At 34.8% G+C, this 27939-nt stretch overlaps 2 protein-coding genes across 2 annotated transcripts; one reads left to right on the top strand and one right to left on the bottom strand.

Annotated features, from left to right (window-relative positions):
- The first annotated feature begins 1741 nt into the window (after nucleotides 1-1741).
- Nucleotides 1742-7347, top strand: LOC147077152 (uncharacterized). Its single transcript, XM_085941010.1, has 3 exons — nucleotides 1742-2027; nucleotides 6086-6319; nucleotides 7342-7347. Exons 1-3 carry the CDS (start codon nucleotides 1923-1925, stop codon nucleotides 7345-7347), a joined length of 345 nt encoding a protein of 114 aa, XP_085797136.1. The 5' UTR covers nucleotides 1742-1922.
- An 8159-nt stretch (nucleotides 7348-15506) lies between these two features.
- LOC147077151 (uncharacterized) lies at nucleotides 15507-15884 on the bottom strand. The gene has a single exon (XM_085941009.1). The coding sequence runs from the start codon at nucleotides 15882-15884 to the stop codon at nucleotides 15507-15509; it is 378 nt and encodes a 125-aa protein (XP_085797135.1).
- Between the last annotated feature and the right edge of the window lie 12055 nt (nucleotides 15885-27939).

Below are 27939 nucleotides of genomic sequence, written 5' to 3'. Positions count from 1 at the left end.
ATTAATTTTTTTTGTGATGTTTATTTTTCGTGATAATAAATAGTGTATATCTAAAAATGGTATTTTACTTGCGGCCCGCCGCTCATTTTGAATTTTTGAATTTGGCCCTCCATCCAAAAAGTTTGCCTGCCCCTGAATTAGTGTCTTCTGCCAGAACGGTGACGATATTATCATTTGATGCAATTTGTCTCCAACACTGCCATCCAGTCGCATTTACCCCGTCAAAATATCCCGAAAAAAGCACCCGCGTTGGTATGGAAGGTCCAATCAAAAGAGTCTCAAAAAATAGCCAAATATATGACAAATTGATGGCTTTCATTGTATCTTTAGATCTCCTGCGTGCATACATATTTATTTCGTTTGTTCATTAACAACAGTTAGGAAGGAGTATTACAGCGTCGTTGGCTTTTTCGAGGGTCTTTTGAACAGACCCTCCGTACAGATGACGGGTGCTTTTTTCGGGATATTTTGTCGGGGTACTTACAAAAATGCGAATTTTTCACGTAATTTCAAAAAAATGTTATGTGTTAAACTTGACGGCCGCTCAAAATCTAATTTCTGATGTATTTAGTCTATGGCTCCAACCAATGCTACCACCTATAATACATTTTACGCGAATTGGGTAAAAGTTGTAGCAATTCTGAAAGCGCTATTGTGTATTTGTTTTTGTTGTGTGACTGTTTTCATATTTAATTCATAAAAATTATAGAATATTTGGCGTAAAATATCAATATTATTTACAATTTTATATCTGGCGCGGAAATAAAATTATTTAGTCTATGTCTGCATCGCTGTCTCATTGGTGTGATGAGTGTGATGCCAAACGCGAAATTCGCATCAAACGCAAGCGGTAGCGACAGCGATAACGGCTGTGTTGCGAATTCGCTGCGAATATTCGCGTTGGTTTGTGCGATCCTTTATCGTGAACATAACAAGAAAATGAACGTGTAAAAAATATGTATTAGCAAACGAGTTACAAGATTGCATGCATGAATAAAAACGAAAAATCAGTGTGTGTACTTATGTACGCGCGTTAGAAGTTATACTTCTTTGGCGTAAGAAAACAGAAACAAAACTTGTGATAAACTAGATTCTTCGACTAGCTCTTAATGATCTTGTTAAATTACACAATCAAGATAAAGGACCGCTTATTGGAATGCCGATGGCTTATTTCTATACACTTTAACTTATATTACTAAATTATATAATGGTTTCTCGTTGTTTTTATTTTTAAAGTACCAACTGTCACTCTGACGTTTAATAGTTTGTTTACTTAAGGAATTGCAAATGGCCGATAATAATAAATTCGCTGCCTAGTAATGGAGCAATTCTAAACTATAGTATTATACTGTATAATCGTCACGATTGCAATTCCATGCCATGGCGTAAAAGTAGTGCGTTTGGCTGATAACTGAACAATCGCTGGTTCGCATCCAATATATTGCGTTTTTTTTCGTGTGAAAAAATAAATTATGTGTTACATGTCACACGCCAAAAATACACTATGATCTGATTTTCCAAAAGCGCCGAAAAAAGTATAACTTCAAAAACAAAAGCTTCTGAATTTGTAGGCGACAGTTCGTCAGTTAAAGTTTGTCGTCATTAGTATGTCACCTCGTAGCATAGTGGATAATGTGCAGATTGGGGCGTAAACCCAGAAGATGTAGGTTTGATTCGGCCGGGTGTCTTACTTTTTTCAAAAAGATTTTTTTCTCAGTTATGTATCTTTAATAATTAGAATGGTACATTCTTAATTCTTGTGAATTATTCGTTGATTAAAAAAAGTTGGCAAAGTCACTCTCCTTTACTTATAAAACAATTTAATTATAATATCTATATGATTAGTACGCTTTTTATTTTTTTCGTTGCAGACCCCTTCAGAAAATCCGTTCAACATAATACCTAACACTGATTTTGAGGAAATGAATGACGTCAAAGAGGAGTTTACTCACACCAGTATACTTCCGGTCACTAATGTCGACGCAATTGCAGGAAGCTCTCAAGCACAAGAAAGGACACTCGATCAGGTACCTATTTCTAAAATCTATTAATTTGATGAATATAAGGAACTCGTTTCTACCAAGTATGTTAAAACAAGTTGTACGGGCGTCTTTTTAAACCCTATTTGAAAGTCAGGCAGCGAAATTCTAATATTATTTAACGTGTCCGGAAATTTGTACGTATGCAGTTCAACGTATCACACTTTTAGGTGAAATGTTGTTTCGGAAATATGGTCTTATATTAAAGACAGTCCAACCTATTTGGGTCATATAGTACTGAGATAAAATTCATGCCGAACTAAAACACGGTTCTTGTCAGTTTACAATAGACCAGCGGCAAACAAATTTTGCAAATAGCCGATATACTGAATTATTTGTTAGGTTCGGTTAGGTTTTCATTCTTGAATTCATGAATATTGCCAAAATCGGCTATGAAAATAGAGATGACCTTATATAATAAACGGTCATCTCTTTCTGATAAGAAAGCTCACGAAGGGCTGTGCTACGGTGAAATGTAATACGTACAATTTACATATAAAAAGGTTAAGAGTTCTGTCGGTATTAATACCACTCTGCGCACTCGGGTGGGTTGGAGGGGGGGGTGTTTTCTTATTATGTTTGTTCAATATCATAAAAAATGTTGCATGTATGTTATAATTAAAATTTCGATTGATCCAAGCATGTCGGTGGCTAAGTAATTACGGTACACGTAATTGATCTTATATCCAAAATAACCGTAATTTTACAAATAAGCATTTCATGTAAAAACTCCTAAAAAAATACTAATTACATTCGTATTGTTGTTCTTATTTATTAAAACGCAATTTTTGTGTAGTACTTATTCACCACTTCCATTCATACACCATGAATTGAGAGTTAACAAAATAAAAGAAATTAAAGAAGCCAGTACGGCAAAACTTACTGTCTTGTATAAGAAATACAAATTAAAACAGAGTTTATCATCACAACACATCTGGTTCAATCGTGAATGTCTTCGCCTTAAGGTTGTGCTAAAGTACGTGAATATATAAACGAAATCTGGATCTCCGATTGCGACGAAAAGTCCTCAAACTTGCGCAGTTCTCTTGGATCAAATCGGAAATGACGAAATGGTACAACATCAGGGATTTGTCGAGTAAAATAATTTGTTTAATGCCCCTGATGTAGTATGAAATATTAATGTCCAACCACATTAATTTTAAAATATTCTTTTATTGAGATGGTATTATTGAACGGATAGTTATTTATGTACCTATTGTTATATTATTTCTGTCGCTTTGGATTTTGCTTGATAAATATTGTTTAAAAAAAATGTATTTAATTGAAAATGTCCCTCTGAGGCGGACGAAACCGCTCCTAAGCTATTAATTAAAAGTGGAATAAGTACTACACAAAAATTGCGTTTTATTAAATTAAAACAACAATACATTGCAGTTCCACCATGAATTGACAGTTAACAAAATAAAAGAAATTAATTTCGTCATAACAATATGGGACGTCCTTAGCTATATTGGTAAAGCACATTGATGAATCCGGTGGTTACAGGTTCAAATCCTGTCAAGTGTATTCTGTATCTGAGGTGCTTTAAATTGTGCATATTCAATATTATGTTGTTTTATAAGTTTTCTTAGGACTCACACAGGTTGTTGTCATTTCATGATAATTGTTGTATTCTTTGAAAGTATAACTATGGCAAAACCTGAACTCGTACCTACCTCACTCACCACAATAGCTCATTGTACACTGATAGGGTTACGGGAAGCCGCTTATACAATTTTCAGTGTCAACAAGACTATTGCGTTGAGCAGGGTTTAGCAAATATAGCTCACTGTAGTCTGATAGAGTTTACGGTAAGCCGTGTATATCTTTTTCAGACCAAGCAAGACTAGTATGCTGAGTCAAGGCCAAGCTGGCCCAAGGTTGACTGATTTGTTTGGGACTGCGTAGCGCCTTATATTCTCATCCGGGCGACCCTCTCCTCGCTGTCCAGCCGAGACGCCGGCGCGCGCAGATAGGGAACGCCTCGATGGGAGGCGCCGCGGTGCGAGGGAGAAAGTATTCGGTGCAAGCGAGAGGTCCCGCGCTACAACATTTTATATTAGCAACTATTTATTATTACAAAAACATCCAACTGTTTTTGTTTGGTAGATAGATAAATTGTCAGATACCCAAATCATAAATGACTTTTTCGATCTTTTATTTTATTGTGGGAAAATAACGAAAAAATAAATTCGTTATGGTAACATCAATAATGTTTTTTGCAATAATGCAATTTTTTGAAATATCATTCGTGATTAATGTTAATTTCAATTAATTTTGACAGTTTCGACCTGTGTATAAGTAAAAATGGCTTAAGCATAGCTAATATTTTGAACAGAATTTACCCAGGACACCATAGAGAATAGGTATACGTACCGTAACCGCGCGTCCGTGATGGTAATATGTTCACCCCATATTTAGTTCACGTGTCAACGAAGAGATTCACTGAAATTTAACTATCTGCTATTACGAAGATGTTATTATAATGTTTTTCTTAAATATATATCTTAATCTTCTAATATATAAAAATTTATATTTGTTTGTTTGTTTGTTCGTATTGTATGCACTGCCATACCGTTCATCCAATTGCGATAAAACTTTGTTAACTTATTCCTTGCACTTCCGTGAAGAGTATAGGTTATATCTTATATATATAAAAATGAATGTCTGTCTGTCTGTATGCCTGTTTGTCTGTCTGTCTTTCGTTCTGTTCCGTAAGCGTTCCTATACTATTCATCCGATTGCGATGAAATTTTGGTAAGTGGTTGTATGCACACCCGCAAAGTTTTCTGAATTAGAAAAATCATCTTCTTTTTCTTCATTCTATTTTCTTTTATTCGTATGGTTCCTATACCATTTATCCGATTGCTACAAAACTTTCGTCAGTTATTGTACGCACACCCGCAAAGGTTTTTGAATTAGAAAACCACCTTCTTCATCCTCATTATATCTTCTTTTATTTGTATGGTTCCTATACCATTTATCCGATTGCGATGAAACCTTCGTCAGTTGTTGTGGTAACACCCGCAAAGGTTTCTGAATTAGTACAACCATTTTCTTCTTCTTCTTCTTCTTCATTATATCTTCTTTTATTCGTATGGTCCCTATACCATTCATCTGATTGCGATGAAACCTTCGTCAGTTGTTGTGGTAACACTCGCAAAGGTTTCTCAATTAGTACAACCATCTTCTTCTTCTTCTTCGTTATATATTCTTTTACATCTATGGTCCCTATACTATTCATCCGATTGCGATGAAACTTCCATCAGTGGTTGTGCCAACATCTGCGAAGGTTTTTGAATTAGTACAACCATCTTCTTCTTCTATTCTATATTCTTCTATTCGTATGCGTTCCTGTACCATTCATCCGATTGCAATAAAACTTTCGTCAGTAATTGTGCCAACATCCGTGAAGATTTCTGAATTGATACAACCATTTTCTGCTTCTTTTTCTTCTATTCTATCTTCTTCTATTTGTGGGCGTTCTTATACTATTCATCCGATTGCAATGAAATTTTGACCTGTTGTTATGTGCACGCCCGCGAAGGTTTCTAAATTAGAAAATCATCTTATCTTCTATTCATATGCGTTTCTATACCATTCATCCAATTGCGATGAAGCTTTTGTCAGTTGTTGAGTGCACACCTGCGAAGGTTTCTAAATTAGTATTATATAAAATACAAAGTTTTTTGTTTGTTTGTTCCATCCAATTTTGATTTTTTTTAATACATATAATTACATTATAACGTTTGCATATTTTAGATTCGATTTTAATTTAGTGTCTTTTGTTTGACCTTTACTCCTTTAACAATTATTTTCATATTGCCATATTGTATTACACAGATATTTTAATATTAAAAAAATAATTACCCCTTATTATTTTTTAAATATCTAAGATAAATATAACCACGAAGCGACCCTGTGCGAAGGCGGGTACTTCAGCTAGTATAATATAAACATAAGTATATAGTTTCCACCTGTAATATTGTCGAATTGTGATTTCTTTTTACTTTAATGTTTTCACTCATGTTTATTTTGATTTTCAGGTGATGCCATTAATCTTAAATCAAGAAAGGGAAACCGATTCAAATGGCAATCAACATAATGGATTATCTGTAGTAAGATCCAAAGAAATCTTTGACGAAAATAAATTGCATCAATTTCAGCACGCCCAACCTGACATGGTTGACATTCAATCCGCTCTGCCGTATGATGAAATCGAGATCCACGAACATGATATCAAAAAAGAAATTGCCCTTGCAACTCAAGAAGTCTATCTGGTGTTAAATCGACTGCCATTTTATAACAAAAATTTTGTGTGTGGAATGTGCTTTGCTTTTTTCTCATCTGAAAAAATTCTTATCAATCACAAGATTGTGCATAACGTTTCTACATATAACGCTCAAGATAAAATTGAAAACAAGAGATCCGTTTTCAATATTAGCAACCAAAAAATAACAAAATTTAGTCGTCCAGATCTTTTAGAGATACATAAAATGGTTATTAGTGGCGAAAAGCTTTTCAAATGCGATTCATGCGACTACAGGTGTAAGCAATCCACTGATTTAAAGAAACATAGAATGGTTCATAGTGGCGAAAAGCCTTTCAAATGCGATTCATGTGATTATAAATGTAATCGGTCCGCTTATTTGAAGAAACATAAAATGGTTCATAGTGGCGAGAAGCCTTTCAAATGCGATTCATGTGATTATAAATGTAATCGGTCCGCTTCTTTGAAGAAACATAAAATGGTTCATAGTGGCGAAAAGCCTTTTACATGCGATTCATGTGATTTCAAGTGTATTTGGTCCACTGATTTAAAGAAACATAAAATGGTTCATAGTGGCGAAAAGCCTTTTAAATGCGATTCGTGCGATTACAGGTGCAATCAGTCCGCTAACTTAAAGATACATAAAATCGTTCATAGTGGCGAAAAGCCTTTTAAATGCGATTCATGTGATTATAAATGTAATCAGTCAGGTCAATTAAGGATACATAAAATGGTTCATAGTGGCGAGAAAGCATACAAATGCGATTCATGTGATTACAGTTGTTATCATGTCTCTAGCCTGAAGGTGCATAAAATAGTCCATAGTGGCGAAAGGCCTTTTAAATGCGATTCATGTGATTATAAATGTAATCAGCCCGCTAACTTAAAGATGCATAAAATGAAGCACAGTGGCGAAAAGCCTTACAAATATGATTCATGTGATTATAAATGTAATCAGTCAGATCGCTTAAGGAAAAATAAAATGATTCATAGTGGCGAAAAGCCTTACAAATGTGATTTATGTGATTACAGGTGTAATCAATCCAATAATTTAAAGAAACATAAAAAAGTTCATAGTGGCGAAAAGCCTTTCCAATGCGATTCATGTGATTATAGAAGTAATCGGTCCGCTGATTAAAAGACACATAAAATAGTTCATAGTGGCGAAAAGCCCTACAAATGCGATTTATGTGATTACATGTGTAATCTGTCAAATAATTTAAAGATACATAAAAATGTTCATAGTGGTGAAAAGGCTTTCAATTGCGATTAGTGTTAGTACAAAAGTAATGAGGCCACTAACTTAATACATACAATGTTTCATAATGGACAGAAATAATTTAATTGAGATTCCTAGTAAGTTAAAATACATAAAATAATTCATATTCGCAAAAAACCTTACAAATGCCATTCATGTGATTACAGATGTATGCAATCCGCTATTTTCAAGATACATGAAATGGTTCATAGTTGTGTAAAGCCTTTTAAATGAGTTAATGTGAGTACAAATGTACCAATAGCGGTAACTTAATCAATCATATAATTATTAATAATGAATAGAAATCTTTTAATTGCGATATTATATATTTGACGTCTAGTAAATTAAAATTATGTAAAATAGTTTTTAGCGATATGATTAGAAATGTATAGTATTGAGATCTTCAAAGAATCATCAAAACGTTTATAAAGTTTAAAATCATTTAAAATGCAGTTAGTTTGCTGTTTATAAAATGTTTCAACCTTTTAAATGTTTTTTTTTTGTGAATAGGCACCTTATTAAAAGATTAGTTTATTCATTGATAGCGGAGAAAGTGGTTTTGTAAGCACATGTTTGAGTGACTCCGTTCAATGCGATAATGGGTCATTTTAATTAATGTACACAATCAAGTAACTTGGATAAACATTCAATAAACCATATCGAGTATCCCTAAAAGTGCCCCATACGAGAATGACAATGCACCCTTTATAGTAGATTGAAAAGACAAATGTTCTGAAAAAATGACGCGTTTATATAGAAGTGCCTAAATAAGCATAATATGGAAACATAATATTTTGTACTTAAAAATTTTGCGCAGAATGTTATTGTTTTATTTTAGGTTTTTGTTTTATGTGCTATTTTCATGTGTATTTTGTATTTGTCCAAGTTTTTATAGATTTGTTCTATTTTTTCAACTCGTATGACCTAAATTCACCTAAAAGAATTTGGTTATCCTATGTTAGGCTAACTATATTAATATTACTATTATTACCCATCTGTGAAAACTTTACTGGTTAATCAACTGTCGTTCAGTATTTTTAACTATGTAGTTATAGCATTCTAACTGTGTTTTTTTAATAAATACCAGTACAATTAAAAAATTCTTAAACATCATCTGAGTGTCTTAAACTATTAATAAGAATTTTAAGTGTTCGTCTAATTCTAATAAATTAGTTAATTTAAAAAAATGTTTTAATATCCTTACCCTTACTAGGCAGGCTGTTGCTCCTGAATGGACCCCATTTGGGGATGTCTCTGTGGATATAGAGATACCCGAACCTATATCAAGCCGACACATAGTAAGGGTTATTAATTGCGAGAATAAATAATAATAAAACCGCCAATGCTGTAAATTCAAATACGTCAAAAATAAAAGTGACTAGCAACCTTGCATTATGTGGACCGCGCGCAGCGCTAAATTATTGCGGCGACGTGATCGAAAAGCAAAGTATCTCTAAAGAGGAGAAGCATTTTGACAGTCAAATTGTAAACACATATATTTCGATCTCCGCTAAAGTTATTGAAATTATATGAAATTTAGCCCCAAGTATTCTCCAAATAAAAATCGCCGTTTTCGACCATTCCGGTGTATTATTGTTCACTTCCGAGTCGAAATGACAGACGATGTCAAACACCACCATCCTGAGCGAGAAGAGAAAGCATCTTTTCACTCTCTGACTTGACGGAAGATGACACTGCCCTGACGATAAACTACTTAGTACATCTTTAAATATAATGTTTATAATGTGTTCACTGTAAAAAAGAAAAAAAACATTTATATAATATTTTCGGATAGGTAAGTAAAATATCGAGTTGTCTGGTTTGTAAAATTTTCAGTCTCGCGGGCTGCATATTATTCGAAGAATATAAGTGCACATTTTCCATCATCCAGTGGTAGGCCCCAAGAGCCAATTACATACGTAGAGGTTAACGAAAAGATGCTGGATCATTGAGATAATCAAATCAGCAGGATATGACAATTAACGAGTAATGAGAAATATAATTGGTCGAATTGCTGAGATAATATTAAATAAATCTTGAGGTTATCGCAAACTAAGGTGGGGCTTAAATAAATTTTCTTGAATATAAGCTATTCGCGGCCATGGGAAAAAAAACATGGGAGAATAAATGAAATATTATAATAAAATCATTATCAGGAGTTTATATACAACTGGCAAGCATATTTGAAAATTTTGTGATACACCATTTATTTAAAATGAGGTTCTGCTGATATTGGCCTTTATAGGGACCAGATTGGACAACCACTTAGGCTTATTATAATACGTAGCCTTCTTCCGATGCAAATGTTAGGACTTCTCTAGAAGACGTGTTTGCAGACAACCTACTACCTAGCAGACAACCATACTATAATAAGAATGGTATATAAACTAAAATTTCAGACCACGTACAATGTACGATATAAACCAGTGTTCACCCGCGGCCCGGTGTACATAGGAGATATATTTCGCTGACCGGTATTAGCCAGAAATAATAAGCATTATATATTGAAGTTTATTTTAAAAAATAGGTATTATGTTTTAAAATTACAACTTTTGATTAGTGCCACATCTGCTGCTGCTTTTTTGTAAGAAAATTTAATATACGTGATTGCAGCATTGTTTCTGAGAGACGAAGCGCTGCATTAACATTGTCATCTCCGAAAGATGCTGTAAGGTCTGACGTAGGTTCTGGTACCCCTTCCGGACCTTTGATAGTGTGGCAGATGAGGTAGATTTTGTCTTGCTGCTCTTCTTTCGGGGACATGCTTGATTGACAACGCGAAATTCAAGAATAACGCGTATTTTATTAGACGAGAATACATTGATCAAGTTACAGCATATTATATTATGTACATTTAACAAAAATATTGATATAAGTACTAATAAACAAATTCGCGCGGAGGCGCATCGGCTCCGAGTGACCGACGCGAGAGACAAGGCCCGAATGTATCATTTTTTTGTCAACTCCCGGCAAGAAAAAAACAATACCTAGGTACTGAAAAAAATGACAAAAAGGCGTGCTTCGCACCCTCTGACATACCTACCAGAAGCTTATAGGTATCTGGGTCTTGAAGCATACAGTAAGCTGCGAGACGAGAGAGTATGCTGCATACCCTTCGCTGCGCACTGGCATTTCTGAGACTTTTTGCCTTGCTCGAAAAATTATAGCTTACTACATACCTACACCCACGGTGGCCGCGCGGCTTAAGCGTTGGACTATAACGCCTTGGGTCCCAGGTTCGAAACCTGGGTCTGGCAATTAGTGCATGTATTCTTTTTCAATTTGTGTCTGTTAGGGTATGGACCTAATAGGTTGAGCTATTGGCTGACATCCATTTCTCGAAAACAAAATCTCCTAGTAGGTATAATTTTTAAAATATTTCTTTACTATGTAGGTAGGTACATCGCCGGCGTTTTGAAAGATGCGTGCGTATTAATAATTATTATTAGACTAAACTGTACGGACGACTATACTGTGAGCGGTCGCCCACAGTCCGCAGCGGTGACACAAGGGTGAAAGTGTAAAGATCGTCACCTACCTGGGCGTCCAAATGGACACTATGTTAAATTTCCATCACCATGCCTTTACCCAAGTCTATAAGGCTGGGAGGGCCTTCCAGAGGGTGGGCCGTTTGGCTGGTGATGGATAGGGCTTAAAAGTAAAGACGCATAAGATCGCCGGCTACGCTGCTAGTGCGTGGTGCTTGCGTGGATATCCCGAAAAGTGTCAAACTTCTCTTATAATATTACCTTTGTTAAATAGATAAAATATTTTAATTAACTATATCGAGCGTATACTGACAGAACGCATTATTTCAGTTTTTTATGTTTTTCTGTTTTAAATGCCAAAATGTATACAATTTTACGCTCTACGTCCTGGTAAAACGCTCAAAGGCATAGGATATAATGGTGAGAAAATAGAAACATTATTAAGTAAATCATATTGTTATTTTTTTATTCTGATAGAAAGCATGATAATGACCTAATGCGTTCTGGGTATACAAAATACAGGACTTTTAACGTCATGTCGTATATTGTGTTTGCCATAAAGGTTAGTCTTAATAATGTAGAAAAAAAAATTTAAATCAAAAAAAATCTACGTGGGAGAACGCTTTGAAAAAAAATTAAAGTCCTTTTTGCGAATATCGCAGAACTTGTTTTAATGAGTTAATGCTTTCTGTCAGTATCAGTGGCGCACCCAGGGGGGGGGGCAAGGGGCCCTGGCACCCCCCAAAAATGAACATTATCAGAATGATTTTAAACATTGAAATTTAAAGCCAATAAACTATATCTTTGGGCTTACTCCGGGCTTAGACAAATAAAAACACGGCAAAAAAATGATTTGTAATAATTCTCCAGCACCATTTTTAAAATTCTTAGATTTAAATTTCTAACACAAAAATTTTGAAACACTAATGTCAGGTTTTTTTAGAAACACAATCCCTAATGGATCTGTCAAAAAATTCTCGGTGTCCACCCGAATTCCGGAGTGGTGTAGGTCATAGCTGGGGAGGGCTGACAGAGCTCTAGCCTGGGGGCCCGGGCTGTGGGGGGGCCGGCGTGTCGGGTTGACCAGATAAGTGAGATAAACACACATCATAAATTAGCTTTAATAGTAAAAAAAGTCTATTATGCTTCATGGCCATGAACATTTTCAATTACTTATATAATTGTGCAATATATTTTTTGATTATTATGTGTCGATACTTGACAGCTCTATTATTAAAGTAGATGTATTAAAAATCGTCAATAATTCACTGTATAAGTACCCTTAATTTGAACTGAAACACAATTTGAAGAACGTTAATGTAGTGTTTCACACTGCCTTTAATCTTAGCGGTAGGTAGGGGGCCCGCCAAATATCCTAGCCTGAGGGCCCGTTTCAGGATGTGGGGACCATGGTGTAAGTACACCGAGTGCAATAGACAAAAGACCGATAAACGAGAAATTAGGCTGTAAAGAAGAAAAAGATCCTATGGGACTAATAATTTACATTCTCCTCCTTGGGCCCCTCCCAATATTAAATCCTGGGTGCGCCACTGGTCAGTATACCCTCGAATATAATCAAATTTACAACAAACCTACATGTATTTTGGGTCTAGCATTTTATATAAACAAGTAGTTGTAAATATTTGTAAAATTATAAAATACGTAAATATCCCATGTAAAATACACATTTGTGTAAATAATATGGAGATAATATAATAAACTTTTTTTTGGTTCGTAATCACAAACTGTGTAATTATTATTTGTGTTTTTTATTTATAACAGTTTTATCTAAATAATAATACCAACTTTGTTATTTTTTATATAAAACAATACGTAAAAACAAGACCATGTTTTTTATTCCAAGATTTACCTGTTTGCTTTTAACGGATTTGTGTTTAATTTTCAAAATAATGTGTTTTTTGTGATAATACTTCTCAGGTACCTACTTCAATTTGCATTATTCTTTCTTAGGTACCGAATCCTAATAAAGTATTTATTGCGGGAACTTTTTTTAATGAAAATACTTTTATCATAAATTGGTTAGTATAGATAAAAAAATTCTCAGTGGGGCGTTTGCACTTGGCACTGACATATTTGTGTGCTTCCTTTGTGGGAAGAATCTAATCTCTGAGTAAAACGAATGTTTTCACGTATCTCCTTTAACCCTATTCATGCTTCCTTTGTCATAATAATATTATTTGAACAATGACAATAATAATATATACTTTTATCATTCTTTTTATGGTTTAAGAATATTTTAGAGATAATATTTTTATTATTGTTGGCAAATAATCATAGGGCAATCTTTGTTTTTGTAAAACGGCTATTGTCACAAGATATTAGTCTATGGTCAAGCCTGACGCTTGCCTGCTACTAGTCAATGCCTGCTACTCCACGTGTAGACAACAATCTTTTTTACATTTACGAATCAAATAGGTAGATAAAATGGATATCAAACGCGAACCAGATGAAAATGATTCACACGATGAAATAGTGCCTTTGTTAAACGCGTCAACTAATCGTCCAAACATTCCGGACACTTACATAAAGCGAGAGAATGTCGAAGATGCCAGTTGCGGTTTTGAGGTTAGTTTTTAAAAACGCATTTTCTGAATTGCATTTTGTGACGCATCACTCTATAAAAATATTATGCATAGAGTTTTATTATAACACGAGACATTCTTGATTGTTTTTCTGGAATGCTTTTAGTAAGTATGGTAGATTTGGTGGCCATTGCAATTGGTTAATATTTTATATTGTGGCCAATTTAAATTACAAAACGGTTTGTCATGTAAGTATAATGTCGGCATTATTTCCCTTGCAAACATGTCTCAGATGTGCGTTTGTCAGTTTAAATGCACAAGTTTTCCATCCGAGGTTGAATACAAATTGTCGGCAGTTGCATAAGTATATCTGAAATGTTTTTGTTTTCTGTACAAACGTTTGTAAACAAGTCTTTATGCCACTGTAAACATGTTTATGAGGTATCAGGTATGTAGGAACTGGATCGTACGGGTTTCAAATAGTAAAAAACCATTTCCTCTTGGCACGTAAAACCTACCTATATAAAGTTGTCAGAACAATTACCTAACCTCAAAACGAAATTCTTTTGTTCGTGCGTTTTTACCTCCTTTTCGAAACTTACCTTGGTACCTACTGAAATCAGAATTACGTATGTTTATTTAGGATTTTCAGTCCAAACATTCAGATAAGTCATCATCATCATCATCCTCAGCCTGAATCTATCCACTGCTGGATGAAGGCCTCTTTCTTCCAGCTGCTCTCGGTCCTGTGCATAGCGTTGCCACAAACTTAGGGTCCATGTTTTACACGCATATGTGATCACGGGAAGCAGACACTGGTTGAACACTTTGCGTTTTATGCACATTGGAAGGTTACTTTTGAAGACACTATTCAAGCGGCCAAAAGCACTCCAGCCTAGCTTTACTCTGCGAACAATTTCATCAAATATACATCCATATATAGACACTTGTTGTCCCAGATAGATGTAGCTTTTCACCTGTTCGAGCTGAGTGCCATTGACGAGGATCTCTTTTTGATCCGACTTTAAAAATAAAAACAACGATACAAAAATATAGTATCATCATCACCATCAGCCGGGGTCAATCCACTGCTAGATCAAGGCCTCCCTAAGCTTCTTCCAACTCTCTCAGTCCTGTGTCGTTAGCTGCTGACTTGCTCGAGTTGGGTGCCATTAATACAGATAATCGCAGGGTCCGAAAAGCAGTTTCTCGTTACTTTAGGCCAACCGTTTGACTGACATCTGCGAGTTCTTGCATTCTGCCTTGGAGGTCCTTCGAGTCTTGTGAGAATGTTATAATAAATCATATGCAAAGCGCAGGTGGCTGAGGTGCTCCCTATTAATTGGAATACCTTTTTCCTCCCAATCAAGTTTCCTGAATTAGTCTTCAAGAGTAGCGGTGAATAGTTTAGGTGAAATGGTATCACCTTGCCGGACACCCTTGTTGATGGGGAATTTATACGACCATTTGTGGAGTTTCACGCATGCTGTGGCATCACGGTTTATACTGTTCAATATGTTTATGTAGCGTCTGGAAATTCCTTGGTTACTAATGGCTTCTATAATTGAGAATTTTTTAGTGAAATCAAACGCCTTTTCATAGTCTATAAAACCCAGATACAATGGCAGTTTGTATTCCTGGGAGCGCTCTATGATTTCCCTGACAAACTGTATATGATCCATAGTACTATAGCCTCTTCTGAATCCGGCTTGTTCTCTTGGTTGGTTCTCGTCTAGAACTGTTTCGAGACGGCTTGAGTTTATTTTCGTGAAAACCTTGTACATAATATTGGCAGTAGACTAATTGGTCGATAGTTTTTTAGGTCTTCAGTGTCTCCTTTCTTATAGAGAATAATAATGGAGGCATTTTTCCATGACTCTGGGATATTCTCTTCGTGCAGACAAGCTGTTACAGACGTGCGAGCACTTCGCTCACCGTCCTCCCGACCCGTTTGAGAACATCGATAGTCAGCCCATCTTCTCCCAGGGCTTTCCCACTCTTCATGGACATTATAGCATATTCCACCTCTGTGGTTGTAACCTGGGGAAGAGGATCTCTATATTCTCCGTTCACCAGAATATCGGAATTGATGTCAGTGTTGTCAGTGTCATCTTTGTATAGAGCGCTGTAAAAGTCTACAACAGTATCCAGTAGATGGTCCCATTTACGCACGATACTTCCATCTTGCGCTTTTAGTGTCGTGATCTGCCGTCTCCCTATTGATAGATGCTGCTTGTTCTTGTGTAAGCTCCTTCCTGATGCAACAATTGATCCTACAAGGTTCATGTTGAACTTACGAAGATCTTCTCGTATGTTTTACGTAGAGTTTTGCACAGCTTGGAGTACTCGGGATCATTTGCAACTTGTTGCTCGCTTTTCGTACTCCTACGCAGCTTCATAAAATCCGACGTTTCCTTTGAAAGTTTGCTTACTCGTTGTGTCTCTTCCGAAGATTCTGTAATAATTTTTGTCATTGCGTCGGTGTTTTTTAGTGAGATGGGGTCATTTTCAGCCTGGAAGGCCGCTAGCCTGTTCTCCAGCTCTTGTTGGAATTCGACTCTGCTTCTCAAGCCTCTGCGGACTCTGGGCTTCTGTATCAGTTTGGATCTCTCACGTTTGATGTTAAATCGTACTTTACACCTTACCGTTCGGTGGTCGCTGCCAGTATTAAATCTGTTAATGACTGTGCAGTATAGAAAACTATCATTCTTGTCGGTGAGGATCTAGTCGATTTCGCTGGTTCGTTGCCGGGCTTCGCCATGTCCATTTTCGGGAAGGCTTCTTTTTGAAGAATGAGTTCATGATGTAGAGATTGTGGTTTTCAGCAAACTCCACTAACATGTCTCCTCGGCCATCCCTGGTGCCATGTCTGAAGTGACCGACCGCTACTTCATCCTGGTGTTGGGATCCGATTCGTACATTTAATATAGCTCCTCCATTTCTTCATCAGGTAAGTTTTGAGTGGGCGCATAAACTTGCAAAAGCAGAATCTGGTATCTTTTGCAGAGCTGGAGTGTTAAACTTGCTACTCTATCTGAGGATAAATCAAATTCAACTATGTGGTCTTTCCAGAGTCTGTGGATTAAAAATCCGACACCGCTTGTGCGTCCGGTCTTAGTCCCATTATAACAGAGTACATGTCCGCTATGGAGATTGACGATATCATCTCCTTATCGTCTTATCTCGCTGAGCCCGACAACATCCCAATGGATTTTTTCGAGCACTAGAAGTTTGACATTGCTGAATAATGTTCTCGCGTTATATTGTGGCAATGGTCATCGGTAGGCATCCGTTTCCATCTTTCCGGGGATTCTTAGCACCATCTGCTTTCTCTTGCTGATTGCTGCCGTGATCAGTGTCAGGTTGGCCTCCAGAGAATAAGGGCCGAGATTTTTATTTGTGTTCTATGGGGGTATTTGCATATAACACACCACGCTGTCCAAACGTATTGGTGTGTGGTTATCTGTCTGGATTTTCCTACCCGTAGCCAAGTGGTCTCTCGTTTTAATGCGCCAAAGTTTCGCCTTTCACCCTTATCTATTAGCCACAGATGGGTTATATTGTCATAAGACACCACATCTGCATTGCCCGGAGGACGCCGCGTGGAGGCTAGAGATAGGATATGTTGAATATCTGTAGTGTAGCATCTCAACACTTTATAGAAATGTACCTATTGACATTAGTGCATTTCATCGAGGCTCTACCCAACCATTTGCCCTCAAATGTATGTATATAGTTTCACTGGCAATAAATTATTTTATTTATTTAAAAAAGACACGTTGAGTATATAACACATTCTTAATTCAGGACGTTCACAACATGACATTTAGAATAAAAATGACAAGTAAGTAATCAATTAGAGAAAAAAACAAAGCAAAAAATAGATTTATACAAAGGAAATAAAATAAAAAAGCAACAATTTAAAAAAAAATCGGTGTGTGTACTTATGTACGTGCGTTAGAAGTTATACTTCTTTGGCGTAACAAAACAAAAACAAAACTTGTGATAAACTAAATTCTTCGACTAGCTCTTAATTATATTGTTAAATTACAGAATCAAGAAAAAGGACGGCTTATTGGAACGCCGTAGGTTTATTACACTTTAACTTAATATTACTAAAATAGGTATATAATGGTTTCTCGGTGTTTTTTTTTTAAAGTAGGTAGGTACCAACTGTCATTCTGACGTTTAATAGTTTGTTAACGTGAGGAATTGCAAATGGCAATGGAACAATTCTAAACAATAATATTATACTGTATAATCATCACGATTGCAATAGCATACTGTGGCGTAAAGGTAGTGCGTTTGGCTGACAACCAAACAACGATGGTTCGAATCCAGTCGAGTGCGTTTTTTTTCGTGTGAAAAAATAAATTATGTGTTACATGTCACACGCTAAAAATACACTCTGATATGATTTTCCAAGCGCGCCAAAAGAAGTCTAACTCCAAAAACGGAAGCTTCTGAATTTTCACGCGATAGTTGTCAAAGTCACTCCTTTCCTTATAAAACAATTTAATTATAATATCTATATAATAAGTAAGCTTTTTATTTTTTTCGTTGCAGACCCCTTCAGAAAATCCATTCACCATAATACCTAATACTGATGTTGAGGAAATGAATGACGTCAAAGAGGAGTTTACTCAAACCAGTATACTTCCGGTCACTAATGTCGACGCAATTGCAGGAAGCTCTCAAGCACAAGAAAAGATAATCGATCAGGTATCATTTTTCCAAAATCTAGTTGATGAATATAAGGAATTCGATTGTACCAAGTATGTTAAAGCAAGTTTGTACGTGCGTCTTGTTAAACCCTGCTGGAAAGTAGGTAAGGCAGGGAAATTCTAACATGTCATTTTTTACTTGTCTCTTGTTATGTTTCTTCAATATCAAAACAAATGTTGTATGTATGTTATATCCAAAATTTGGATTGATCCAAGCATGTCGGTAGGTAAGTAATAACGGCACGCAATTGATCTTTTACCCAAAATTAACGTAATTTGACAAGTAAGCATTTCATGTAAAAACTACTAAAAAATACTGATTAACTTCGTCATAATAATATGGGAGTAGTATATTTTCTAGAGATATATTTCATCTTTCGACCATGTCCGATCCTAATAGGTACATATGGTCTCCACAGAGTAGAGGTTTGTGTTAACTGATTTTGTTTTTTTTTTTTTTGCGAAAAATGGATGTCAACCACTTGGTCAACCTATTAGGTCCATACCCTGACACACAAATTGAAAAACAATATGTGTACTTGCCAGCCCAGGATTCGAACCGGGGACCCACGGCGTTATAGTCCAACGCTTAAGCCGCGCGGCCACCGTGCGTGTCATATATTTCTGAGGTGTTTTTAAATTGTGTGGATTCAATATTATGTTGTTTTATAAGTTTTCTTAGAACTCACACAGGGTGTTGTCATTTCATGATAATTTTAATGTATCTTCTCTCTAAAAAAAAAAAACGTACAGGTATATGAAAAAGATAAATGCATTTTCTTCTGTAACCGGTGAATTATTGTTTAATTGGCTGTCCTTCCTTCTTTGGGGTATTAGCTAAGATATGGGGCGCCAGACAAGCGTTGTCTATCCCCGTTATATGGAGTATCTATCTTTAAGAGTGCTTTTAGGTAGTTTTTTATTTCCTTCTTTTAAAGGTGGGCCTCGGTGGTTTCGATACCGACCGAGACCTAATTTGTTATCCGGGTGAGTTTGTCTCTTGGTAATATTTTTTTTAAGGTTTTCTTCGAGCATTGGCAAATTGGCTGTCACCACGTTTATTTACTTTTAATTCAATGTAATGCCTTTGATGCAATCTTTTACGGCAATCGTTGAAATGTTTCTATTAGGTGGAACTTACCATCACGTCAAGTTCTGTCGTGCTGATAAATTTTGTCAATGGTTTCGTCATTCCGAAATATATTTTGAATGATCATTTTGAGTGATGAATAAATAAAAAATCTCAATAAATCCAACAATGGAAATTACCAACTCGAATAGTGCTTTTCAATTGGGAAAAGGAGAGCGAAACTGTTTGCTTTCACAGTTTTCGATTAATAAAATATATCAATTTAATATAAATTATAAATTGTCAGATACCCATATAATGAATGACTTTTTCGATTTTTTATTTTTTTGAGAGCAAACTTTCAAAATAATGAAAAAATCAATTCGTTAAGGTAACATCAATAATGTTTTTTGCAATAATGCAATTTTTTTAATTATCATTCCTGATTCATGGTAATTTCAATTAATTTTGACAGTTTCCACGTGTGTATAAGTAAAAATTACTTACGCAGAACTAATATTTTGAACAGAATCTAGCCAGGACACCATAGAGAATTTGTATACGTACCGTAACCGTGACAGCACGTGCATGATGGTAATATGTTCACCCCATATTTATATAACGTATCAAAGAAGAAATTGACTGAAATTTTACAATCTGCTCTTACCCCTGGTACGGGAGGAGTTTTCTGTAATTTGTTTCTGAAGATGTTATATTTGTTTTACTTCAATCTATATATCGATACCCCATTGTTATAGGAAAACAACTCAAAAATCCGTGTTCTGAGTATATCGCATTTGAAGTTTTACATTAAATCGTTCCTTCAGTTCCGAATTTTTTTTTAGTGAAAGCATTTTTAAATACTGATAGATATAATATTGTTATTTATTATGGTTTAATTTTTTCATAATATTATTAATAATTGATGCAATCTTGAAGATACGAAGATTTGCTTCTTTGTTGTTTCCTACTCAGAATCCAGTTCGATAGTTTGTATTTTATCATTTGAGTGAATCCAGTACAACTCGAATTATCGGCAATCTTTTTTACCCCTTGTAGAATGTTGTGTTCACCATAATTTATCTTGGTGTCTACTGAAATCAGTATTGCGTATGTTTATTTAGGATATTTGAATAAGTAATGAAATCAAAATTACGACACCTGTGATTTTGTTAATTTGATGCGATTTTTTTTTCATTGTCAGCAGTATGACTTTAATGTTTTCACTCATGTTTATTTTGACTTTCAGGTGATGCCATTAATCTTAAAATACGAAAGGGAAACGGATTCAAATGGCATTCAACATAATGGATTATCTGTAGGAAGATCCAAAAAAATCTCCGAGAAAATAAAATTGTATCAATTTCAGAATACCGTACCTGACATGGTTCACATTCAGTCCGCTCTGCCGTATGATGAAATTGAGATCCACGAACATGATATAAAAAAAGAAATTGCCCTTGCAACTCGGGAAGTCTGTCTGGTGTTTAATCAGCCAACTGATTTAAAGAATCATAAAATTGTGAATAGTGGCGAAAAGCCTTTCAAGTGCGATTCCTGTGATTATAAATGTAAGAGGTCCACTTCTTTGAAGATACATAAAATGGTTCATAGTGGCGAAAAGCCTTTTAAATGCGATTCATGTGATTACAGATGTAATAGTGTCTCTAGCCTGAAGGTACATATAATGGTCCATAGTGGCGAAAAGCCCTACAAATGCGATTTATGTGATTACAGATGTAATCATGTCTCTGGCCTAAAGATACACAAAATGAATCATAGTGACGAAACGCCTTTTAAATGCGATTCATGTGAATATAAATGTTATCAGTCAAGTCGCTTAAAGTTACATAAAATGGTTCATAGTTGCGAGAGGCCTTTCAAATGCGATTCATGTGATTACATGTGTTATCAGTCCACTGATTTAAAGAAACATAAAATGGTTCATACTGGCGAAAAACCTTACGACTGTGATTCATGTGATTTTAAATGTAATAGGCCCGCTTCTTTGAAGAGACATAAAATGGTTCATAGTGGCGAGACGCCTTTTAAATGTGAATCGTGTGATTACAGATGCAATCAGTACACTAACTTAAAGATGCATAAAATGGTTCATAGTGGTGAAAAGCCTTACAAATGCGATTCATGTGATTACAGGTGTAATAAGACCACTAATTTAATGAAACATAAAAAGGTTCATTTTGGCGAAAAGCTTTTCAAATGCGATTCATGTGATTACAGATGTAGTCTTGTCTCTAGCTTAAAGATACATAAAATGGGTCATAGTGACGAAAAGCCTTACAAATGCGATTCATGTGATTATAAATGTAATCTGTCGGGTCACTTAAAGATACATAAAGTGATTCATAGTGGCGAAAAGCCTTTCAAATGCGATTCTTGTGATTATAAATGTAAAAGGCCCACTTCTTTGAAGAGACATAAAATGGTTCATAGTGGCGAAAAACATTTTAAATGCGATTCTTGTGATTATAAATGTAATAGGGCCACTTCTTTGAAGAGCCATAAAATGGTTCATAGTGGCGAGAGGTCTTTTAAATGCGATTCGTGTGATTACAGATGCAATCAGTCCACTGATTTAAAGAAACATAAAATGGTTCATAGTGGCGGAAAGGCTTTCAAATGCGATTCGTGTTAGTACAAATGTAATGAGGCCTTTATCTTTATACATACAATCGTTCATAATGGTGAGTAAGTTGAGAAGAATAGTTGTAAAAAGCCTTTGAAATCAGTTAATTTCAGTATAAATGTACCAATTACGGTAACCTTAAGGGGGGACATGCTCGTCGAAGGTCAAAATTGAGTTTTTATTGTATTTTCAAACCATGATCCTGGACATTCCTTAAACGTTGTAGATAATCTATTTATATAATTTTGAAGCCTTATTATCCTTTATAGTTATTTTAAACATTTGATGACTGCATAAAGTATTTTTATTACATAAAATAGTATTCTTTTAAACCTCTCGCTCTAATGTTTCAGAATATAGTCATATTTCGGTACATAACTGTGCAGTGGTGTTAAGATTTTTTACATTTATTAATTTTTAAACGCATTTATAAAACCATTAGTATAATTTATTACGAGATAATTTTTGTAAAATATTCACGATAAAAAATTATATTGATAATCTCTATGATCCCAAATTTGACAAGAATTAGGCATTTTATTATTCAAAAAATCGGCAAGATTAACACATTTGAAGATGATTCTAAAGATACTTAATATAAGCAATGTCTTTGACCATTCAAGTGTGATAAACATCTTATGAATAATGATTGCTTTATAATAATTATTGACCTAAGAATAAGGTAGTGTTTTTTTGAAATACGCCATTTCTTTTGTCATTCCCCAGTAGTTAAGCTACAACATACGGCCGTAGCCATAAATTGACAAACTATAATTGAAGTAGGGAGTAAAATGATATTAACGCGCGTGTTTGAACATGTACCGTTTAAAAATTTTTTTTAAAAAAATCGGTTAGGTACATGTTCAAATACGCGCGTTAACATAATTTTACTCCCTATTTTAATTATAGTTTGTTAATTTATGGCTACGGCCATATGTTGTAGCTTAACTACTGGGGAATGACAAAAGAAATGGCTTATTTCAAAAAAACACTACCTTATTCTTAGGTCAATAATTATTATAAAGCAATCATTATTCATAAGATGTTTATCACACTTAAATGGTCAAAGACATTGCTTATAATAAGTATCTTTAGAATCATCTTCAAATGTGTTGATCTTGCCGATTTTTTGAATAATAAAATGCCTAATTCTTGTCAAATTTGGGATCACAGAGATTATCAATATATTTTTTTATCGTGAATATTTTACAAAAATTATCTCATAATAAATTATACTAATGGTTTTATAAATGCGTTTAAAAATTAATAAATGTAAAAAATCTTAACACCACTGCACAGTTATGTACCGAAATATGACTATATTCTGAAACATTAGAACGAGAGGTTTAAAAGAATACTATTTTATGTAACAAAAATACTTTATGCAGTCATCAAATGTTTAAAATAACTATAAAGGATAATAAGGCTTCAAAATTATATAAATAGATTATCTACAACGTTTAAGGAGTGTCCAGGATCATGGTTTGAAAATACAATAAAAACTCAATTTTGACCTTCGACGAGCATGTCCCCCCTTAATAAACATAAAATAATTCATTATGGTTAAAAATCTTTTAACTGCGATTCTTTGATTATATATCGTTGACATCTAGTAAATTAAAATTATGTAAAATAGTTTTTAGCGATATGATTATGATTGTATAGTATTCAGAACTTCAAATACTCATCAAAACGTTTATTAAGTTTAAAATCATTTGAAATGCAGCTAGTTTGCTGTTTTCAATCTTATAAAATGGTTCAATCTATTTTTTTTTGTGAATTCCTTATAAAAAGATAAGTTTATTCATGGATAGCGGAGAAAGTGGTTTTGTGTACACATGTTTGATGGACTCCGTCCAATGCGATAAAAGGTCATTTTAATTAATGTACACTATCAAGTAACTTGGATAGACATTGAATGAACCATATCGAGTATGCCTAAAAGTGCCCCATACGAAAATGACAATGCAACCTTTATAGTAGTTTGAAAACACATCAAATCGTTTTTTGTGTGTGTTTAAAATATCCGTATTGAAGGTTATTAGGTGACTGAATGTAGCTGACTGCCATTCGTACAGAAACAGTCCAATAAGCATGATAATTAATATTCTTTGGATTAAAATCATGTCTATTCTCTGCTTGGGCATTAAACTTTTTTAAAGTAGTCAAACAACCTGCTTTTATAACAGCAAGCATTTTGTTTAATTAGTTTTAAAATAAGTCATATACATTTTTCTTGTATTATACTCTGACTGTTGACCAAAAAATGATCTAAACAAAACAAAAACCATCAGTTTTGCAGATGTAAAAGTGGACTAGGTAAAATTTTTGTGCATGACGTTTGGCAACATAATATTTCGTAGTTAAAAATTTCGCGCATAACGAAAGTATTTTGCTCACGAATGTTATTGTTTTATTGATTCTTTAAAGGTTTTTGTTTTATGTGCTATTTTCAACTGTGTTTCGTATCTGTCCTAGTTTTATAGATTTGTTGTATTTTTTCAACTCGTATGACCTAAATTCATCTCAAATAATTTGGGAATCCTATGTTAATATTACTATTATTACCCATCTGTAAAAACTTAACTGATTAAGTAACTGTCGTTCTGTATTTCTAACTGTCTTTTTCTCAATAAATACGTGTATTAATCTATTAATAAGAATTTTAAGTGTTCGTCTAACTCTAATAAATTAGTTAATTTAACATATTGTTTTAATATTCTGACCCTTACTAGGCAGGCTGTTGCTCCTGAATGGACCCCATTTAGGGATGTCTCTGTGGATATAGAGATACCCGAACCTATATCAAGCCTACACATAGTAAGGGTTATTAATTGCCAAAATAAATAATAATAAAACCGCCAATGCTGAAAATTCAAATACGTCAAAAATAAAAATGACTGGCAACATTGTATTATGTGGACCGCGCGCAGCGCTAAATTATTGCGGCGACGGGATCGAAAAGAAAAGTATCTCTAATGCCGGCGCTCCATTGGCACGCAAGTCAGACGATTTACAGTCTTCGGACTTTTTTTTCGCGTGGAGCACCCCAGGTCTGCGGACTTTTTAATCCGCAGACCAGGCTCGTTGGATTTCAAACATGTTTGATATTTTACCTCCGAGTTGCCAGACTTCGTCCGTCGATCGCAATGCAAATTCGATTTGACATTAATACGCAATCATTCGGACCGCAAAAAAATCTGTAATTGTTTTAAACATTTTCATTGATTTATTTGTTAATTTACACATTATAAAATGAGAGATTTACCAATTATTTTTTTATTTGTATTTATGAAATTCATAAAAGAAAACGTAAATCTTGTGTTGTTTTCACTGCTATATTATTTTACGCAAGTCTACATATAAATAACACAAAATTATAGGGTTAACAGAAGACATTACGATAATCGCAATTTTCGACTTTTGACAGCTCGACTTTTTTATTCGTTCATTGATCAGTAGCAGGGCATAGACAAATCGGACGATTTATTGTCCTCGGACTTTTGGCTCGCCAATGGAGCGCTGGCATAAAGAGGAGAAGCATTTTGACAGTCAAATTGTAAACACATATATTTCGATCTCCGCTAAAGTTATTGAAATTATATGAAATTTAGCCCCAAGTATTCTCCAAATAAAAATCGCCGTTTTCGACCATTCCGGTGTATTATTGTTCACTTCCGAGTCGAAATGACAGACGATGTCAAACACCACCATCCTGAGCGAGAAGAGAAAGCATCTTTTCACTCTCTGACTTGACGGGAGATGACACTGCCCTGACGATAAACTACTTAGTCCATCTTTAAATATAATGTTTATATTGTGTTCTCTGTAAAAAAGAAAAAAAAAACATTTATTTAATATTTTCGGATAGGTAAGTAAAATATCGAGTTGTCTGGTTTGTAAAATTTTCAGTCTCGCGGGCTGCATATTATTCGAAGAATATAAGTGCACATTTTCCATCATCCAGTGGTAGGCCCCAAGAGCCAATTACATACGTAGAGGTTAACGAAAAGACGCTGGATCAATGAGATAATCAAATCAGCAGGATATGACAATTAACGAGTAATGAGAAATATAAATGGTCGAATTGCTGAGATAATATTAAATAAATCTTGAGGTTATCGCAAACTAAGGTGGGGTTTAAATAAATTTTCTTGAATATAAGCTATTCGCGGCCATGGGAAACAGAAACATGGGAGAATAAATGAAATATTATAATAAAATCATTATCGGGAGTTTATATACAACTGCCAAGCATATTTGAAAATTTTGTGATACACCAATTATTTAAAATGAGGTTCTGCTGATATTGGCCTTATAGGGACCAGATTGGACAACCACTTAGGCTTATTATAATACGTAGCCTTCTTCCGATGCAAATGTTAGGACTTCTCTAGAAGATGTGTTTGCAGACAACCTACTACCTAGCAGACAACCATACTATAATAAGAATGGTATAGTACTAAAATTTCAGACCACGTAAAATGTACGATATAAACCAGTGTTTACCCGCGGCCCGGTGAACATAGGAGATATATTATTTCGCTGACCAGTTTCGCTGACCGCTTAGCCAGAAATAATAACCATTATAGATAGAAGTGTATTTAAAAAATAGGTATTGTGTTTTAAAATTACAACTTTTGATTAGTGCCACATCTGCTGCTGCTTTTTTGTAAGCAAATTTAATATACGTGATTGCAGCATTGTTTCTGAGAGACGAAGCGCTGCGTTAACATTGTCATCTCCGAAAGATGCTGAAGGGTCTGACGTAGGTTCTGGTACCCCTTCCGGACCTCTGATAGTGTGGCAGATGAGGTAGATTTCGTCTTCTGCTCTTCTTTCGGGGACATTCTTGATTGATAACGTGGATTTGAAGAATAACGGCGTATTTATTAGACGAGAATACATTGATCAAGTTATAGCATATATTATACATTTAACAAAAATATTTACATAATAAACAAATTTGCGCGAAGGCGCGACAGCACCGAGTAACCGACGCGAGACAAGGCGCGAATGAATCAATCTTTTTGGGAACCTGGTCAACTCCCGGCAAGAAAAAAATAATACCTAGGTACCTACTGCAAATGCTGTCATTGAATAAAAAATGACAAAAAAGGCGTGCTTCGCACCCTCTGACATACCCAAAGCTTGTAGGTAGCTGGGTCTGGAAGCATATCCTTTGCTGCACGCTGGCATTTCTGAAAATTTACCCCTGGCTCGAAAAATTATAACTAACTAGTTACCTACCTAGTAGGCTAGTAGGTATATTTTTTTGTTAAATATTTCTTTGCTAAGTACATCGCAGGCGATTTGAAAAATGCTTGCGTACTTTTTTTTTAATTTTCGCCGGAGAATAATTATTGCTAGACAAAATCGTTCAGACTTTTTTTTTCAAAAACTTCATATACGAGTACCTAAATATTTTAGCTAAACACTATTTATTATACATGTATGGTTGGAAACATAGTTTGCTTCTAATATTAAAATATGTATACGAATTTTATTATTGGTCAAAATTGGATGAGGGCATATAAAGTGTTTAAAATTGAATACGTATAGAATTTATAATGACGCTAGGTTATACTCGGCTTGCTTCTAGAATTACCTACATAAATAGGAAGTCGAAAAAAATACCAATAATAATTAGATCTTTATAATTCAGAGATGGATATTCTTAATCAAGCGATATCCAAAATTGAGACAATGATTGCATTTTATGTCTGGACACTAGAGTGACATCAGAAGATAACTCGATCATCTTTTCTTTATCACGAGGATCAAGTGCGCATGATTTAATATCTTCCAAAAAGGGATAATTATTCTAGAAGATTGAGGTCCGCCTTTATGTAGGTCCTAATTTTCAGAGAAATATTTATTAAAGTTTTCAGCTTAAATCCA

Source organism: Rhyacophila brunnea, unplaced genomic scaffold, assembly GCF_057557595.1.
Source record: "Rhyacophila brunnea isolate RB1 unplaced genomic scaffold, BYU_Rbru_1.0 scaffold_13, whole genome shotgun sequence".
NCBI classification, from domain to species: Eukaryota; Metazoa; Arthropoda; class Insecta; order Trichoptera; family Rhyacophilidae; genus Rhyacophila; species Rhyacophila brunnea.
This window is presented reverse-complemented; position numbering and strand designations above follow the sequence as displayed.

Bases quoted from the DNA above. Each gene is read 5' to 3' on its own strand.
- LOC147077152 (XM_085941010.1), top strand. From the start codon at position 1,923: ATGAATGACGTCAAAGAGGAGTTTACTCACACCAGTATACTTCCGGTC. The intron at 2,028-6,085 runs GTACCTATTTCT...TTTGATTTTCAG, and splicing joins AAGAAAGGACACTCGATCAG to GTGATGCCATTAATCTTAAA.
- LOC147077151 (XM_085941009.1), bottom strand. From the start codon at position 15,884: ATGAACCTTGTAGGATCAATTGTTGCATCAGGAAGGAGCTTACACAAG.